The sequence below is a fragment of the Dipodomys merriami genome, unplaced genomic scaffold (genome assembly GCF_024711535.1).
Source record: "Dipodomys merriami isolate MVZ:Mamm:240054 unplaced genomic scaffold, mDipMer1.0.p SCAF_129, whole genome shotgun sequence".
NCBI lineage: Eukaryota > Metazoa > Chordata > Mammalia > Rodentia > Heteromyidae > Dipodomys > Dipodomys merriami.
In genome coordinates, this window is record NW_027202593.1 from 2,691,733 (window position 1) to 2,710,836 (window position 19,104).

General features: G+C 49.7%; 1 protein-coding gene across 4 annotated transcripts in view; it reads right to left on the minus strand.

Moving 5' to 3' along the window:
* Positions 1 to 7,328: 7,328 nt before the first annotated feature.
* The window catches only part of LOC138824463 (centrosomal protein of 126 kDa-like), a 35,320-nt gene continuing 23,544 nt past the window's right edge, over positions 7,329 to 19,104 (minus strand). For 2 of the 4 annotated variants that reach the window (XM_070018351.1, XM_070018349.1), the window contains one exon: positions 17,133 to 17,448. In XM_070018351.1, the coding sequence (XP_069874452.1) occupies positions 17,386 to 17,448 (63 nt within the window). In that variant the 3' untranslated portion in view covers positions 17,133 to 17,385. Of the gene's footprint in view, positions 7,599 to 17,132; positions 17,449 to 19,104 lie in introns of those variants that run through there. The other 2 variants (XM_070018350.1, XM_070018348.1) reach the window with 2 other exon arrangements.

Below are 19,104 nucleotides of genomic sequence, written 5' to 3' on the forward strand. Positions count from 1 at the left end.
GACGCGTTAGCCGTCGGAGCCGCGCGACGCTCTGGAACCCGACGGCGATGCGAGGGCGGGGCTGCGGCGTGGGGGCGGAGCACGCAGGGGCGGAGCACGCGGGGGCGGGGCTGCGGCGTGGGGGGCGGAGCACGCAGGGGCGGGGGCGGAGCACGCAGGGCGGCGGGGGGCAGAGCACGCAGGGGCGGGACTACGTCGAGAGGGCGGAGCACGCAGGGGCGGGGCCACGCAAGGGCGGGGCTGGTGTGGGTGGGGCCGCGCTCCGCTCGGGCCCGCCCCACCCCTGTCTCCTGGGCTGGGAGGGCGGGCTGCCGTCTCTGCTTTCCTGGACCCCGGGTTTAGCCGTTCTGCCAACAGGCGGTGAAGGGTGAAGCATTGCCCGTCAGTGCTTTGTTAACATTAATCTGCACGGGCTAAAGGGCTAGTCTCAGATGCTGCGACCTCACATGGACAGTTTTCAAAGTCGGTGACTCAAACGTTTCCGAAGAAATAGGTTATTCTGAATTAAGCAGCCTGATCTGTTTTGGAAGGCAGATGCCTGTGTGACTACTTGTGAATACATTTTCTTTTACTCTGTGGCTTCCCCCCCCTTCAACACTTACATCTGAAAGGTTAAAAAGCAATCTTTTTGCCATACAGCGTGATTGTACAGCTTTTTCTCAGCCGGTGCCGAGGCTCACGGCTGTAATCCCAGCCACTCAGGGAGCTGGGGTCTGAGGATCAGGAAAGTCCAGGAGACTCTTACCTCGAATACTACAAAACAAAAACCTCGTTTTCTATTGAAAAAATTGTATATCTATAGTTTTCGTGTTTTATTGTCAAATAGCTCTCCTAGGTGGGTAGCTCTTTTTTATCCTTGATGGCCTTAGAGCTTAACTTGGCAACCTTTTGGGTTTTCTCCAGCAAAAGCAGAAGAGAGGAGGGGAGAAAAGAAGAGGAATGAAGAAAAAGAGAAATAATCCTTTTAAATTGTTTAATATACCAGAACATTTCTATATCAGTTTATCCTTGTGGGTTATTTCCAATTTTAGGCTACTATGAACACAGCTATGAAATTCTTGTTTATGTCTTCTGTTGCACTTGTATTCAGGATTGCAGATGTTTAGTTATATTAAGTGCTTGTAATTTCACTAGACACACTGACAATGTTTCCAGAGTGGTGAGTTTACCTCCCAAACAACGTGTAGGATTTCGTTATGTTTGTGTCCCTCGCACACTGAATACTCTGCTCAAGACTGGCTGGCACCAGGGAGAGGATGACAACATTTTTCCAGTAAAATGAAGCAGTGATTTCAATTGCATGTGTGAAAAATACAGGTATTGCACTAAGTTGAAGCCTTAAGACTAGCCCTAAGTATACTCATTGCCTGGATATATTTTATTTAAACAACTTGCCTCTTTAGGAATTCGCATAATATTTCATAGATTTAACTTATAGTCACATAATGAGTTTAGAAAATTAAGTAGATTTATAGGTGGTGTGTTACATACTGACTTCATAGGCTCCAACTGTATCCCAGCATAGTAGTTTTAGGGTGGACCTGCTCTGCCTTTCCTTCCAGCACTGCAGAGCTGTGTGAAGGTCACTGAGCAGCCACCTCTGAGTCTCACTTTCCTGTTACACAGCCTGGTAGCTTGCTAAACGAGCACCATGGCATTTGCTCATTCCCTGGGACTCTGTTGTGCACAGCAGCAGCAGCAGCATGTGGCTCCGGACAGCTTGTGCCTGTTGGTGGAGACAGGGTTAATTGACTGCTTGTTTCTGGAAGGCACAAGGGGGAGTCAGGGAGGGAGGGGGAGTGTGGGCCCAGTGGTGGCCCCAGGAAGGTATAAGCAAGTCAGGGCTGGAACAGGTCTCTTCTGTGACAAGAATCCCGTCTTCCACGTTTTCTTAAAGCTTTTCAGGGCTGTCAGGAAAAGCAGCTCCTTTGCCTGCCGTATGCCTGGGTGAAACTCATGTTAGTCTTTGGCTCCTATTTTTTAAAAAACAACGGGAAGTGGTGCTGTGGCTCAAGTGGTAGAGCGCTCGCCTTGAGCTGAAGAGCTGAGGGACAGCGCCCAGGCCAGAGTTCAAGTCCCAGGACCGACAAAAAAAAAAAAGTGGATTTGGACAGTGGCCATCCAGGCTGCCAGGCCGGGCCTGCCCGCCACCATGGGGCACCCGTGGCCTCTCCTCACCACGAGGCCGCGGGAGGGGAGGCACCCACGCGGCTCTTTGGGGAGCGGGGAGGAGGGGAGGAGGGGAGGAGGGGAGGAGGGGAGGAGGGGAGAGGGCACCCACGCGGCTCTTTGCAGATCCCAGAGAGCAAATTCTTGAGATGGTTTTTATTTTTTTCAGAGAGGGGCGGGCTTTGTTGTTGTTGAGACATTGTTGGGACTTGCTCCAGCTCCTGGGGAAGCACCACGGCTTGGCCGAGGCCGCTCACCCGGGTCCCGGGCTGGGAAGGGCGCGAGCTGGCCCTCGCTTAGTGCTCTGTGCTCAGTGCTCCGTGCTCAGTGCTCCCTGCTCAGCTCGCACAGGCCAGGGGCCGAGGGCTTCCTCTCGGGGACGCACCTGTGGGCTCCCAGGGGGCCGGGGGCCTGGACGGCACACCGCAGGGGGGGGACACCGCAGGGTGGGGGACACCGCAGGGGGGACACCGCAGGGTGGGGGACACCGCGGGGGGGGACACCGCAGGAGGACACCGCAGGGTGGGGACACCGCGGGGGGGGACACCGCAGGGGGGGACACCGCAGGGTGGGGGACACCGCGGGGGGAACACCGCAGGGGGGACACCGCAGGGTGGGGGACACCGCAGGGTGGGGGACACCGCAGGGTGGGGGACACAGCGGGGGGGGACACCGCGGGGGGGGACATCGCAGGGTGGGGGACACCGCGGGGGGGACACCGCGGGGGGGAGACACCGCAGGGTGGGGGACACCGCGGGGGGGGGACACCGCAGGGTGGGGGACACCGCGGGGGGGGGACACCGCAGGGTGGGGGACACCGCAGGGTGGGGGACACCGCAGGGTGGGGGACACCGCGGGGGGGGACACCGCAGGGTGGGGGACATCGCAGGGTGGGGGACATCGCAGGGTGGGGGACACCGCGGGGGGGGGACACCGCGGGGGGGACACCGCAGGGTGGGGGACACCGCAGGGTGGGGGACATCGCAGGGTGGGGGACACCGCGGGGGGGGACACCGCGGGGGGGGACACCGCGGGGGGGGACACCGCAGGGTGGGGGACACCGCAGGGTGGGGGACATCGCAGGGTGGGGGACACCGCGGGGGGGGACACCGCAGGGTGGGGGACACCGCAGGGTGGGGGACACCGCGGGGGGGGACACCGCGGTGGGGGACACCGCGGGGGGGGGACACCGCAGGGTGGGGGACACCGCAGGGGGGACACCGCAGGGGGGACACCGCAGGGTGGGGGACATCGCAGGGTGGGGGACACCGCAGGGTGGGGGACACCGCGGGGGGGGACACCGCGGGGGGGGACACCGCAGGGTGGGGGACATCGCAGGGTGGGGGACACCGCGGGGGGGGGACACCGCGGGGGGGGACACCGCGGGGGGGGACACCGCGGGGGGGGGGGACACCGCAGGGTGGGGGACACCGCGGGGGGGGACACCGCGGGGGGGGACACCGCGGGGGGGGACACCGCGGGGGGGACACCGCAGGGGGGGACACCGCAGGGTGGGGGACACCGCGGGGGGGACACCGCAGGGGGGGACACCGCGGGGGGGGGAACTTGGCGGAGGCAGGGAGCAGCCACCGAGGAGCCGCACGCGGGACCCGGAGTCGTTATTTGCGGGGAGACGTCGGAGGAACCTGGCGTTCCGGAATGTAAAGTAGAGGGCCATTTTCTAGAGTCGGGACTTGTGGAGGACACGGGACCGGACGCGGAGCCCTCTGGTGGGGTCCCTGGCTCGGGCCCAGCACCTCACCCCCAGACCACCGCAGGCAAAAAGCAACAAGACCCAGACCAACTGTGTGCCATTAAGATCCCTGGCCTCTGCCTCCCTCCGCAGCCTCCTCATCCCGGCCTCCACCTGGGAGGAAAGCACCTCGGACCTCCCTTCAGTGCTGGTTTGTTGATGGAGACCCAGCTCAGAAGGCGCTGTCGACACGGGAAGGGACCGACACACAGATAGCACCTTTTCATCATTGCTGCCCCTTCTTACCAATGTCCCTCCTCTTTGGTTATTTTTTGCCAGTCCTGGGGCTTGAACTCGCGGCCTGCAGCTGTCCCTGAGCCTGTCTGTGCCAGGCTAGCGCTCCACCTTGAGCCGCGGCGCCACTTCTGTTTTTTCCTGTGTATGTGGTGCTGAGGAATGGAACCCAGGGCTTCCCGCCGCCTTCCCAGCCCCTGTTCCCTCCTGCCTGCCCTCCACTTCCCTCCAGCGAGCTGCGTGCACCGCCCCCCTTGCTCTGAATCTCTTCTCCTTTCAGACTACTTCCTGATACTCCCATTTGGATTAAATTCCCCACCAACATGTCCTTCACTGCTGTGCGCCTTTCGCCTTCAAGTAGTGGTCCCAGCACGGACAGCCCACCCGTCTTGCTCCCTTTAGAAAGCTCACGGCCTAGTTTTCTGCCTGAGGAGTCACAGGAAACTCTCCGTTTGTCCAAGCGAAAAGGAAGAGGGCCGGGTGTGGGCCGCAGGAGCGCCGGGCCAGCCGGCGGAGGCCCGCGCTCAGCGCCCGGTCCACCCCTGAGAAGAGAGGAAAGGAGCTCTAGTTGAAGGCTGAGCTTCCCCCAGAGAACCACGGACGGACGGACAGACGGACGGACGGCCTGAAGTGTAGAGGGGGATGCACAGACTTGCAGTTCCCGGGCCGGTGCGTGGTCACCGGGCACGCAGCGGTGAGCTGGGCGTGGGGGGGGGGCGGGCGGCGAGGCCACTGCGGGCCTCCATCTGGGCCCCCTCCTCCCCGTGGGACGTCCGGAGCCGTCCGGGCAGGAACGGCTGCACGCCGGCAGCAAGCTGGACCTTCCAGCCGGGGCTCTTCACCGCCACTGCCCGCGTGCGCGTGCGCGTGCGCGTGCGCGGGCGGCCCCCTGCCTTCGTCCGGACCGCGTGCCGTGGCCGCTCCAGCAGTGCCCCCCCTCCCGGCATGCAAAGCGCTACATGGCTTGGCGCCGCCCACTCGCCCTCCTGTCTTAGTTCATTGGCCCCGTGGTTTCCCGGCTGGGTTCCAGACCGCTTTCCCATGAGCCTTCGGGGTTGGCCGAGCCCCTCAGCCCGGTGGCCTCCCGCCCCGCCTCGAAGCTGAGATCCAATTTCATCTGCCATATTCCGCACTGTACCCTCGGTGCCTAGGCGAGCACCGCGTGGAGGATGTGCTCCGTACATATCTGTGATGAAAGACGAGTGGCGCGAAGGGCGCTGCTGGACTGCCGTAGGTGAAGCGTCGCGCCTGGGCTGATGGCATGGCGCCTGCGCCTGCGCTGACGGCGGGGGGGGGGGGGGCAGGGGGCAGGGGGCAGGGGGCAGGGGGCAGGGGGCAGGGGGCAGGGGGCAGGGGGCAGGTTGGGGATGCTCCTGCCGGGAGGCAAGGCCTCTTGAGCCTGTACTGTTTCTGCCAGGCAGTGTTCTAACATTTTCCATGTTTTTTTTCCGTCTGCTGTATTCATGAACTTCCTTGTTAAACGGCAGCTCCCGTGTACAACCGTCTACAGATGATAATATATACAAAAACGAACCCTCTATTATTAATTGCATAATTTATCGTACTCCAGAGAGCTTCCGTTTCGGGGCAATAAAGGAGGTACCGTTCACCTTTGCTTCTAACAAACAGCTCGCCAGCATCACAGAGGCGGCCACAGCCACACACGGGATGCGGCCTGCGTGGAACTCAGAGACCCTGGGCTGGGGTTCATCCCGGTACAGAACTGAATGCAGAAAAGCATTAGATCTTTTGGACAGCGAAGTACTCAGTTTGAGTACTTACTGGATTTGGAAGCAGGCTTGGGTTGAAAGAGTGTGCTGGCCCTTCAAGAATAGTCTGGAATGTCTTATCATTTCCTATCAGGTAAGTCAGGAATGCCCTGGTTCCATGCTGCTCTAGAAGGAACTGTGCCACTCAACTCTGGACCTTCCAAACCGGCAGCTCAGCCCGGACTCCTCAATAAAAGACTGGAGTGGCCATCTTCTTGTGACTCATGAATCAGTTGTTCCTTGACTCTGGTTTTTATATTAGTTGCGGCTCCTTACACCGATTTTTAATATTTTTGGCCATTTAATGTGGTTCCTGGACTGTGTGCATCTGACTCTCCTGACTATGTTGAGTGATAATTATCAGCTTCCTGAGGTTATAACAAATGCTGGCGATAACCAGCCTGCAGAGAGAACAGCATTGCTTTCTTCACACTGAAGAGGGTTCGGTCCGCCATGGGGTAGACACAGCTTTAGGTCTCTGGAGGTTCGAGTGCAGACCATGATGGCAAGAGCCCCATACAGCAAAACTGCTTTCCCATGTCTGGGATGTGGAAGAGAAGAGGAGGGACTGGAGTATTGGGAGCCTCAGGCCACACCCCTGTAGCCCCAGGACCGCCCCTCACATGCGGCCCCAGCTCCTAAGATTCCCATGCCAGCTTGGGACCAAGCCTGTCACTCAGGAGTCTGTTCTAGATCCAAACCATAGCAAACTGTGCTCCATCTTGTTTTATGTCAGACCTTCCATAAGTGTCTTCAAGCTATTGATGAAAAATGTTGAATGCAGTAAGACCAGATACAGAAAGCCTCTGGCATAACTGAAACCCTTTGCAGATGACAGATCTTCATGGACCATCGTCTAACCCAGGCCTGGCCGTGTCTGCAAGCACCTCACTGGACATGCTGTTGAACGCCCTCTGGAAGAGAGGTCCTGCTGGCCCATGCCACGCATCCACTCCCTCGGTCTTCCCTGGATTCCAGAGCAGTTTGGAAGTGTCTCGGGTCTCTTCTGGGTGGTATAGGAAGGGGAGTACGGCTTTCTCTGCACTTCAGGAGCAGCTCTAATGTTACGTTAGAAACTAGATAAGATCGCCAGGCGCCGGGTGGCTCACGCCTGTCATCCTAGCTACTCAGGAGGCCGAGATCTGAGGATCGCGGTTCAAAGCCAGCGCAGGCAGGAAACTCCGTGAGACTCTTACCTCCAATGAACCACCAGAAAACCAGAAGTGGCGCTGTAGCTCAGGTGGTAGAGTGCTCGCCTTGAGCTGAAGAGCTGAGGGACAGCGCCCAGGCCAAGTTCAAGCCCCATGACCAACAACAACAACAAAAAAGAAACTAGATAAGATTTCTCTCCCTGTAACAATCATTTGGCTTTAAAGTGTTTTACAACTTTTATCCACCATGGGGCTTGAACTGGGGCTATTTTTTCAAGATGACCACCACTGCTAAAGTAGGGATAAAATACCAGTGCCACCAATTCCTTTTGTCTCTGCATTGGCCCATCAGCCATTACAGTGCGGTGTCCGTCTGTGACAGTGCAGTGTCCGTGACAGCAGGGTGTCCGTCCGTGGCAGTGGGATGTCTGTCCGTGACAGTGCAGTGTCCTCAGTGGCAGTGGGGTGTCTGTCCAGGGCAGTGCGTGTCTGTCCGTGGCAGTGTGGTGTCTGTCCCAAGGCCTGCAAATGGCAAACATCCGTCAGTCCTGACCACTACGACGTAGGCCCTGCAAACGCAGACTCTGTTTCAGCTGAGTTCTCTTTCCTCTTACGTGCACCTCTCCTGTTGGGCCATGGATGTGAGATCAACTGTCAATGAAGTTACTTTGGTTTTAATCCAAAAAAGGTAGGTCAACATAAGTCATTCAAAAGAAACTTTAATTTTACTTTAGAATTAATCTTTCTGGAAATCAGGGGATATAAAAAATCATTGTTTTTGAAAGTGAGAACTTGTCAAAGAGAGATACCCCAATAGAAGCATTTAATTATTTTTAACAAGAATATACATAGAAAAGGTAGACTTTAATATTGCTATGGATTTTCTGACTCATAACAATCAAAAATATTTAGGAGGTGGATGTTTAGATGGGATTAGAAGGCGTACATACATTTCTGCTTTTCATATGTCAGAAATGCAGTGCTTGAATACCTTATCACTTAGAATAATACATTTTTTTGTTTTTATTTTCATTTGTGTTTCACTTGATGCTTGTTTAGGTACTAGTGCTGAAAGATGAAGTGAGGTTAATTATTTAAAACTTCCCAGAGCTGTGTCCCCTGTGTGCCATTGAGAGCTGGACTGGCAGCTTCACACGGACCTGAGGCCTGAGGTGGGGCAGGCGGGGGGGGGGGGGGGGGGGGGGCAGGCGGGGGAGGCAGGGGTGGGGGGGAGGGGAGAGGGGGTGGGGGGGAGGGGAGAGGGGGGCAGGCGGGGGGGGGGGGAGAGGGGGGGTGGGGAGAAGGCATCCTAAGAGCCTTAGGGTTCTAGCAGTCATTTCTGGGAGGAAATTACTGTTTGTTTACATTGGATGTACAAAACTGACTCAAACGTGATGAAAGAACTAACATCATCAATGAAATCTCATTTCTAGCTAGTCAGCCACGAAAAGAAACCAAAAACTAGTGATCTGGCTGTACCCAAAGGGCTGCTTTCATTCTGTTCCATTTAAAAGGCAGCATTTGGCTGGTGATTTATTTGGTTGAAGGGCTCTCTTGGCTCCCTAGCCACACATGCTTTCCAAGTCTTTTCTTGTGATGTTCTGATAGCATCTCTGCGGCTTTGATGGTATTTTTGCTTTCCAATCCATTGGGGAAAAGCTAGCTGAAAGCCTTTGCCCAGGTCCTGTGCACATTTGGAAGGCAATCTAAACAGATAACAATGGGATATGCTGCTGTGTGGGGCCTCAGCCAGGTCCTCCTAGGAATCTGGCATCTGCTTGCTAGCCCATGGCTTTAATACATTGTTTTAAGATATATATATATATATATATATATATATATATATATATATATATATCCCATTTAGCCTTTGTTTTTTTCTCAAGCCAAAGAGAAAATAGCCCTAACTCTCTGTTGATGGAATAGCTTTCGTGATAGCATTTTTATTCTACTCTCTAGTCTAGAAGAAACAGATCTATGTGTTTTTTAAACTCCATACTCTTGACTATTTGAACTTTGAACAGTGGTAATTGCTATATAAAATAGAAAATTTTGTATACAAATATAACACATCAATGGCTGGGAATGTGGCTTAGTGGTAGAGTGCTTGCCTAGTATGCTTGAAGCCCTGGGTTCAATTCCTCAGTACCACATACACAGAAAAAGCTAGAGTGGTTCTGTGGCTCAAGTGGTAGAGTGAACAAAAGAAGCTCAGGGACAGTGCTCTGGCCCTGAGTTAAAGCACCAGGAAACAAACAACAACAACAACAAAACCCACCAAATGCAACATATCAAAGGAAATATGATGCTGTGCTTCCTTCCTGTGTTTGAGACAGGGCCTTCAAGGTGTGGCCCCCACGAGAGAATCGTACTGTTCATCCCTCATTTGCTTAGCCATACAATTGATCTCTGAATTGTGGCATTTGCTCTTGTTTCTTGTTCACCAGTAGTACTTCCATACATTTCTCCTGGCTGTTTACTTTCTTTTGTATGGTCTTGTCCTTTACCGTTTTATTTTACTCTATGTATTGAAATCTTATGCACACACCATAACACTCACTCCTGTAAAGTACAGTTCTGTGTAAAGTATACAATGCTGTGTAAAGTACACAGTTCTGTGGCTTTCAATGGGTAAAGTTGTGTAGCCATCACTTTTTTTTTTTTTTTTGGTCGGTCATGGGGCTTGAACTCTGGGCCCAAACACTGTCCTTCAGCTCTTCAGCTCAAGGCTAGCACTCTACCACTTGCGCCACAGTGCTACTTCCAGTTTTCTGGTGATTAATTATAGAGTCTCACGGACTTTTCTGCTGGCTGTTCTGCCCAGATTGGCTTTGAACTGTGATCCAGATCTCTGCCTTCTGAGTAGCTAGCATGACAGGCACGAGCCACCGATGCCCCGCTTAGCCATCACTTTTTTAGATGATTTTCCTAAGCCCAAATAGAAAATAGAAAACCATAGCCAGTAACACTCATTTTCTGTTTCACCCTCACCGGCTGCTGGCAAGATTATAATCTATTTTCTGCTTCTGTGAATTCTCATATCACAGACATTTCATATAAATGTAATCAGGTAGAGTATGGCTTGTTTGGACTGGCTTCTTTTACTTAGCATAGTGTTTTCATGATTCATCCATTTTATATCAGAAATTCTTTTATATTGCTGAATAATATTCCAACATATAGACACACATTTATCTGTTTAAATTTGTTGATGAACATGGGCTATTTTCATTTATTAGCTAATATGATTGATAAAATGCAATAAAACAAAAACAGTGTTTTCCTTAAGGTGTGTGTATGTGTGTGTGCTGAACTCAGGGGCTTGAACTCAGGGCCTGGGTGCTGTCCCTGAGCTTGCTTTGTTCAGGGCTAGTGCTCTACCACTTGAGCCACAGCTTCACTTGCATTTGGTGGTTTCTTGGAGATAAGAATCTCAGGAACTTTCCTACGGGCACTGGCCTCAGCTGTGATCCTCAGAGCTCAGCTTTCTGAGTAGCTAGGATTACAGATATAAGCCACAGGTGCCTGGCCTTACTTGTGTTTTGTTATTAAAAACGTGTATTCCTGTAATTCCAGCACTCAGGAGGCTCCTGTATTGTTCAAGGCCAGCCTGCTAAAAAGAAAAAAACAAAACAACTGGGTGGGGAAGGAGGGAAACCCACCAACAAGAGATGATTCACTTTGTAACCACTAGAGGGTGGTATGTCACATTTTTTTCCTTACAGTTTTAATACAAGTTGGCCTGATTATGATACATGTAACATTACATCTAAAAAGACAGTTAAACTGTGCACCGGTGGCTCCTCCTAGCCAGCCTAGGCAGGAAAGTCCATGAGACTTTTATCTCCAGTTGACATCCAGAAAACGAAGTGGCGCTGTGGCTCAAGTGGTAGAGCACTAGCCTTGAGCTGAAGAGCTGAGGGACAGCGCCCAGCCCAGAGTTCAGACCCCATGACTCATAAAAAATAAATAAAAAAGCAATCATCCAGCTTTCAAAGCCAACTGAAGCCAACTGCTTTGGTGATGGCAGAAAGAAGTTGGGCTCTGCTAAGTATGAAAGGGGAAGGGAACGTGGGAGGAGAATTTAGTGTGCGTGGGATTTTCTCATAGCTGCGACCACATGCATGGGAGAGACAACTGAAGGATTCATCATTTATCATTTTGGCTCACAGCTTCACAGGCATCTGCCCATGACCGTGGGGAGAGTGTGTGGAGCAGAGCACCTCCCATCATGGTGGTCAGGAAGGAGGGAAGGAGGGAGGGGGAAGGCGGAGGAGGGAGGGAGGGGTGGGATTTCAACTCTCCTAACACAGCATTGCCAGCTGAGGACCAAGTCTCTGATACTTCACCCCACTTTGAAACCCTGACATTTAGGTTTGCTAACAGCTGGAAGACGATCACTTTAGAAATACAACAGCTAAGGCAATTAACCCTGTCCTTCCATCCCTTCCTTCCGCCTTCAGTGTTTGCCCAGCCCAGTAGGTGAGGGGCAGTAGTAAGACCTGGATACCGTCAGGATTAAGGAGACAGGATGCCAGTACCTTCCCCTCACTGTCTACCAAAGCTTAAAGGATTTAGAGTCAAGTCTCCACATGTCTTAAGTACACAAGAAGCAAATTAAACAACTAGTCATCTGAATAGTACATGTGTTTGTTTATACAAACTTAATCATGTTTGTGAAAGGTTAAAGAATATTTCAGCAAGGTCTAAATCTTGTAAATAAGCCCATACTTGCAACAACCTAAAAATTCCACTTTGCAGAGAGGACTGGTTATACATTCTTAGGATTAAGCCGACTCTGAAGTCAGACTTTTGTTGGATTTTTGGATGGATCTTTTCCTGGCTTCCTGACCTTGGGCCCATTACTCAACAGTGTTACACATTTTAAATATAGACACAACAGTAAATAGCCGCCTGGAGTTGCCAGGGGAATTAGACCAGATCCCACAGATAAATAGCTGGGTGTATTGTAAGCTTTTGAGAACTGTTAACTACTATTCAAAGATCTTTAGTGTAAAAGCACTTCACCCCTATGGCAAGTGTACTTTTTTTCTCTTGCAAACATCCAGAACTTAGTTGGCATTTTCCCTACGGTGGCGGGAGAGGATCTGTAATAATCATTTTGGTAAGACATGCTCTGTGGAATGAATGCTTGACCTCGGAGCCTGGCTGCGGCCCACAGGGCTGTCCAGGCTCCCGAAGTCTCTTGGCACCCCTTGCCCGTGCTCTGGGGCTGGCCATGGGCACTTCAGTGTCCTGGGACCTGTAGTGGCCACAGTGAGACCTCTAAGTCTTGGGTGCTAGGTTTGGCATGTGGTTACAAGCATTTTGGCATATCACCCTGAATGCCAAGTGTACAAAGGGGCTTCATTCATTCTAAACTAACCATAAAGTGTATGCTTTTTGCTGCTATTGTTGTTGCCAGTCCTGGACTTGAACTCTGGGCCTGGGCGCTGTCCCTCAGCTCTTCAGATCAAGGCGAGCACTCTACCACTTGAGCCACAGCGCCACTTCCAGCTTTTTCTGGTTATGTGGTGCTGAGGAATCCAACCCAGGGTCTCATGCATGCAAGGCAAGTGCTCTACCACTGAGCCACCTTCCCAGCCCAAGTGTATGTTTTGGTTTTATGTAGTAGTAGGGACTTTTTTTCCCCCTGATCCTAAAACTGGAACATAGGATTCTAGATTTAAAACATTTTGACAATTTTTCTAATTGTCAGTTTACTTGAAAATAATTTGACATTTGTCATCCTGCTGTGCCCGTGGACACCTCACACAGCAGCTGCAGTCAACAAAACCTGAGCCCTCGATGCCCATTCCATCCCCACAATGCAGAGAGAAAAATAGCCAGGCGCCGGTGGCTCACGCCTGTCATCCTAGCTACTTAGGAGGCTGAGATCTGAGGGTCGCAGTTCAAAGCCAGCCCAGGCAGGAAACTCTGTGAGACTCTTACCTCCAATGAACCACCAGAAAACCAGAAGTGGCGCTGTGGCTCAAGTGATAGAGAGCTCGCCTTGAGCTGAAGAGCTGAGGGACAGCGCCCAGACCCAGAGTTCAAGCCCCATGACTGACCCCCCCCCCCAAAAAAAAGTTCCTTCTCCATCTATTTAATCACTTAACTATTCATTGATCTACATTGCTACACTATTTTTTCTTCAGGTAGTAATCTAATATTATTATTTTATTTACCAAAATTTCCCACCTCAGTTTGGCTCCTGTGTTCTTTGGGGATGTCTCCACTTTTAATTTAGGATTTTTTATTCAGAATGTCTCTATGCTAAACCTATCTTGAACTTTCCCTGCTCCAGTAATCACATCACTAAAATCCTTGGTTCCTTTTATCATGTTGTATTTAGCTCTGAGTGTCAGCGCTTCTTAGAAGACAAAGAAACACAAGTATGCGTAGCAGCCCATATGTGCGCACACAAACCTCTTCCTGTACCCACTCATGCAGATTTCAAATGCACGAAGTCACGCGGGTGCCTCTCTAAGCACACTAATTCCATCTCCAGCCCACTACCACAGCGCTTATCCTGGTATTGTTTTTTTTTGGTCCAGTCCTGGGGCCTGAACTCTGGGCCTGGGCGCAGGCTAGCGCTCTACCACTTGAGCCATAGCGCCACTTCCAGCTTTTTTCTTTTTGCTTATGTGGTGCTGAGGAATCGAACCCAGGACCTCATGCATGCAAGGCAAGCACTCTACCACTGAGCCACGTTCCCAGCCCTCCTGGTATTCTTTTTGTTGGTGGTGGTTTTAGGGCTTGAACTCAGTGCTTGGGCACTGTCTGAGCCATCTTTGTACTCAAGACTAGCACTCTACCACTTCAGCCACAGTGTTATCTCTGATTTTTGAGTGGTTGGAGATGAGTCTCATAGGGCCTTTCCTGCCCAGGCTGGCTTCAAACAGGGATCCTCAGATCTCAGCCTCTTTAGGAGCTAGGACTACAGGTGTGAGCCAGTGGCACCTGGCTTATTCTGGCATTGTTTCACATCGTGGGTCAAATTTACTCCTATGTATATTTGGGTAGCAAAATAGCATGCTTTCATCACTACTTCAGACGGGCATGCAAGAACATTGCTGATTTTTGTTTTTTGTTTTGTTTTTTTTTTTTGTTGGTTATGGGGCTTGAACGCTGTGCCTGGGCGCTGTCCCTCAGCTCAAGGCTAGCACTTTACCACTTGAGCCACAGCACCACTTCTGGCTTTTTCTGTTTATGTGCGCTGAGGAATGAACCCTGAGCCTCATGCATGCGAGGCAAGCACTCTACCACTGAGCCACCTTCCAGCCCCTGTATGTACATTTTGTATGGTGCAACTTTGCTGAATTCATATATTGGTTCTAAGAGTTCCTTTGAGAGCCATATAAAATATAGCCACCTGAATCAGAACCATGGGTTCTCCCCTTTGGATCTCTCAGGCTGGGACTCCCAGTGATGATCAAGTGCTGGTTGCTTTCTTCTTACAACCTTTGGGGTTCATTTGCTTTCACTTGTTTCTTATGATACAATTTTTACATGGATGTTGATTGCTTGAAGCTTCCCTTAGTATTGCTTTTACTGTATCCCTTTGGTATATTGTGTCTCCATTTTCATCTATTTATTTTGGTTCTGTCATGGGGCTTGAACTCTGGGCCTGGGCACTGTCTCTGAGCTCTTCAGCTCAAGGCTAGCACTCTACTACTTGAGCCATAGCACTACTTCCAGTGTTTTGGTTGTTAATTGGAGATAAGAGTCTCACGGACTTTGCTGCCTGGGCTGGCTTTGAACCACAATCCTCAGATCTCAGCCTCCTGAGTAGCTAGGACTTCATATATGAGCCTCTGGCACCTGGCTGCTTTAATACTTTATAACATTAGGTGTATGTGTGTTTGTGTGTATTGCTGAATTGACCTCCCTCAACTCTGAACAGATGCTTCACATAAAAAATTTGTATGGAAGTGGGTTAATTCTCCAATTAACCACCAGAAAACTGGAAGTGGTGCTGTGGCTCAAGTGGTAGAATGCTCGCCTTGAGCTGAAGAGCTCAGGGACAGTGCCCAGGCCGAGTTCAAACCTCCAAACAGACCGAAAAAAAAAGTATGCAATTGTAACCTCCTTATACAACTACTTCAGAAAGCAAAAACATTTGCTTCCATCTCTTTTAGGTTTTTCTCTTGTAGTTCAAGCTCATTGAGTATCTTTAAAACAACTGTCTTAAATTCTCTGAGAGCTTTTCCTATACTAGTCACAATCTGGTCTTTGCCAGGTACCTTGCGGATTCCAGGAGTTCATGTTTTCCTCTGAGCTCTTGATGCTTAGTGTAGTGTCATCTTGGCATTGAAGTTTTAGGTATTCATTCATTAATCTGGCTTTTTTTTTTTTTTGTCCCAACAATTCTAAACTATCTGCTCAGTTTTCTCCTGAGCTTGTATTGCATTATTTTAGCCCTGAACGGTGTAAGTTTTCAAGGAGTCTGGTATTGTTGCACTATAGCTGTTTACACACTAGAGGGCAATCCAAGCCCAAATTTGTCCCAAATTATCGGTATAGTCAGAACTAACTAGACTATCTAGGATGAGTTGTCTGTCCTCAGAAACTTATCAGATGTTGCATCCATTTGTGGGCTTGTGGTGAGGCACTCTCTGGCTGCTCTGGGCAGTCCTTGAGAATGGGCCAGTGGCGGGCCTGTCACGCCTACAGTGACCAGTACTGCCCATCTGTATGACACCCTGAACTCACAGCCTGTCCAGAGCAGCAATGCACTGGGCTAGGACCAAGGCTCAGGCAACTATCAGCTCCCGATTGTTGAGGTGGACTCACAGCCCCAAACCACAGCAACCAGCCTGATGCTCACTGCACAGCATCACCACCTTCTGGTGGTGAATGTCCTCATCACCACCTGAGTTGCTGTGGAGGCCCTATCTGCAGGTATGCCTGCAGACGGCGGCCATCAAAATCCACCCAACACTAAGCTCACTGGCTTGCTATCTTGTTTTACACAAAACTATTATGAGTTTATAAATTTAGTTCAGGGTACAAATGAAGTTAATTTTGGAGGAGATGATAGAGATTATGGTTTTTTAAAAATGGAGAAAGACCAACCTGAACAGGACATAAAAGAAAAAGTATACTGTGAAGACAGACTAGGAGTGGAGCCTTGTAGGCTGACATAAAGCATGTGTGTAGACACAAGTGTTAGGTAAGCAGGGGTTGACTCAGAGCCACAGAAGAGCACATTGTCTCCCGTAGCAGGAGGGAGGTGGTAAACTGGTTCAATAGGACGGCCTTTCACTCTGACCACTTCATTCCCACTTAGCAGTAAGCAATTTAGCTGGAAATAATCCAGGCATAGAAACCGTGGAGGAAAAATAAAAAGATGTATGGGGCTATAATTTTATGAAAACACCCATTAAGATCATACAAGTTATGGCTTTGCATTCATGTTTTGAAAAGTGAACTTCTAATAAGTGTTTTCCCAAGTTGATATTCCTTCTAAAATAAGCCCACCACAAAGCAAGTTATCTAGCTGGGGCCACCGTTCATGTTTATGTTATCACACTCAGTCCCTTTGAGTTTTAAATATGGTCAGCTTCCTAAAGATGAATTACCCATCCGGGCACTGGTGGCTCACGCCTGTCATCCTAGCTACTCAGGAGGCTGAGATTTGAGGCGGTTCAAAGCTAGCCTGGGCAGGAAAGTCTGCGAGACTCTTATTTCCAATAAACCACTAGAAAACCGGAAGTGGTGCTCAAGTGGTAGAGCGCTTGCCTTGAGCTGAAGAGCTGAGGGACAGCGCCCAGGCCCAGAGTTCAAGCCCCAAGACCGACCAAAAAAAAAAAGATGAATTACCCAGATAAAGTGGCACTATTAACTGTCTAGCATGCAGAGTTGATAACAAGACCACTTTGTAACATTCCTGAAGTATGCAGATCCTACAAAACCTTGAACAGCTGCTATTTATATGGGATGTTATTAATTATATACCACTGTGCAAAAATTTAATAGAATTTATTACGAATTTCAGAAAACAAAGCTTCGCAACTGCAACTAATACATAATTTGAATAACAAAATAGCCTCTTATTTTTAAATATAATTTATATAGCAGCATGCTTGCTGAAAACAATATATTTCCATTCATTTAAAAATGTATCAATAAAATACGTAATAAAGTATAATTTGTGGTATAAGTGTAAACTAGCCAATTTATCTCCATTACCTATGTTCTGTCTTATTTTTATAGTGTTTTAAATCATTGACGAATGCAGAAATATATATGTACAGGGAATTCTCAAAAAGAATGATTCAGTTCAATATAGTTATTTCATACTTCATCAGCATTTTCTTTGCGTTCTGGATCCAACACCAGGAAGTGGACTGGCCCTTGGCTGGCTATTCTGTAAAACAGTTCCAGAACATTCCTTTACTGTGATATGCAGAGACTTGTAACAGGTGAATCTCCTACTAGATTATAGTTTTAACAAGACTGAACTAATAACTGAACCTTTTTTCGGGACAGGGTTTTGCTGTATAGCCATCCTGAGATTCTTGATCCTTCCTGAGTGTTGAGATTATAGGTGTGCACCTTCATGCCATGTTTCTTAAACCAAACTGCTAAATGCTATAAATCTATTTTAACAAAGCTGAGTGCTACTAGGTAAGGCATCATATCAACAATCCATGATCATCTTTATTCTTTGCTATTGGTGACATTGATGAGATTTCTATCATCTGTTGTGTAAACAGTCAAGCTGAATGATTTTATTTTCTACAGAAGCCCTGGGAAACTGTACTAGATTCTAGGAGTGTTTAACAACTTATTTAAGACAAAAGAATTAAGTTAACGGGAGGGTGATTGTTAAGAGCACGTTAATTTTATATCAAGTAAGCTTCCGCCTCTGAGATTGCAGTTCTGAGGAGTGGAAGCTCACTTCCAGCCGTGCCCCGCAGCAGCCCTGACCCTGAGGCCCGCACGCTGTCCCCCCCCCTCCGCCCCCCCACTCAAAGCCCTTGCAGAGGGCCTGACACAGCGGAAACAACTCAGGTACTGCTTGCTGATTGAATGAAGAGAAACTAAAAAAGAAAAGCTGTATGATTGCCAAAAGGGAGATTCTAAATTTTAGGACGAAGCCTGGGCAGCGCGAGCCTTCCCAGGTGGATGACAGTGGAGATCTGCCAGCTACTCAGCCTAGGGTGAAGTGTGAGCTGGGAGCAAAGCTGGAAGGTCTGAATGCCTCTCTCGGGTACTTGGCTTTGCTCTTTTAGGCGACAGACGACTACTGACAGTAAGTTTTCTGAGGAGAGTGCTGTGTTCACATTGCTATTTAAAAGAGATTATTCTGGAGATGGTGGTGTGAAAGATGAGTTGGGAGATCAAATCTAGAGATATTTGAAATGGTCCAGATGAAATGTGACAATTCTTCTTAAGCACATTAACACATTATTGTTGTAAGTGTACATGTTTTGGAGATGTGGTGTGACAATTTAACATATGTACATAATGTTTAATAATCAAATGACGATAGTGAATATTTCCATTTTCTTAAACTTTTGTGTGGATGTGGTTGGGAATTGAACTCTCCGGGTCTCGTGCACACTAGATAAACACTCCACCGGTGAGCTGTACCTCTGCTCCTCAAACTTTTCACGTAAAACGTGTACTTTTCAAATCAAGGTAGTAAATATTTCCCTCTCCTTATGACTTTGTGAGCATCCAGTCCTCCTCTTCTAGATACCTATTACTGTGAACACGATGCGGTCTTCTTTCTGTGGTACTAGGACTGAAGCCAGAGTAAGCACATCACCATGACTCTAGATGGAGAAATTCTCTTTTTTTTTTTTTTTGTTTTGTTTGTGCCAGTACTGGGACTTGAACTCAGAACCTTCTGCTCTCATTTGGCTTTCTCTGCTCAAGGCTGGCAATCTACCATTGAGCCACACCTCCACTTCCAAATTCCTAAACTAGTACACTACCATTAGGAGTGGACGGAGACGAGGTGCATTTGGTCCATAAAGTCAGGAAGACTTGCAGACTTTGGGTATGCAACAGTGAG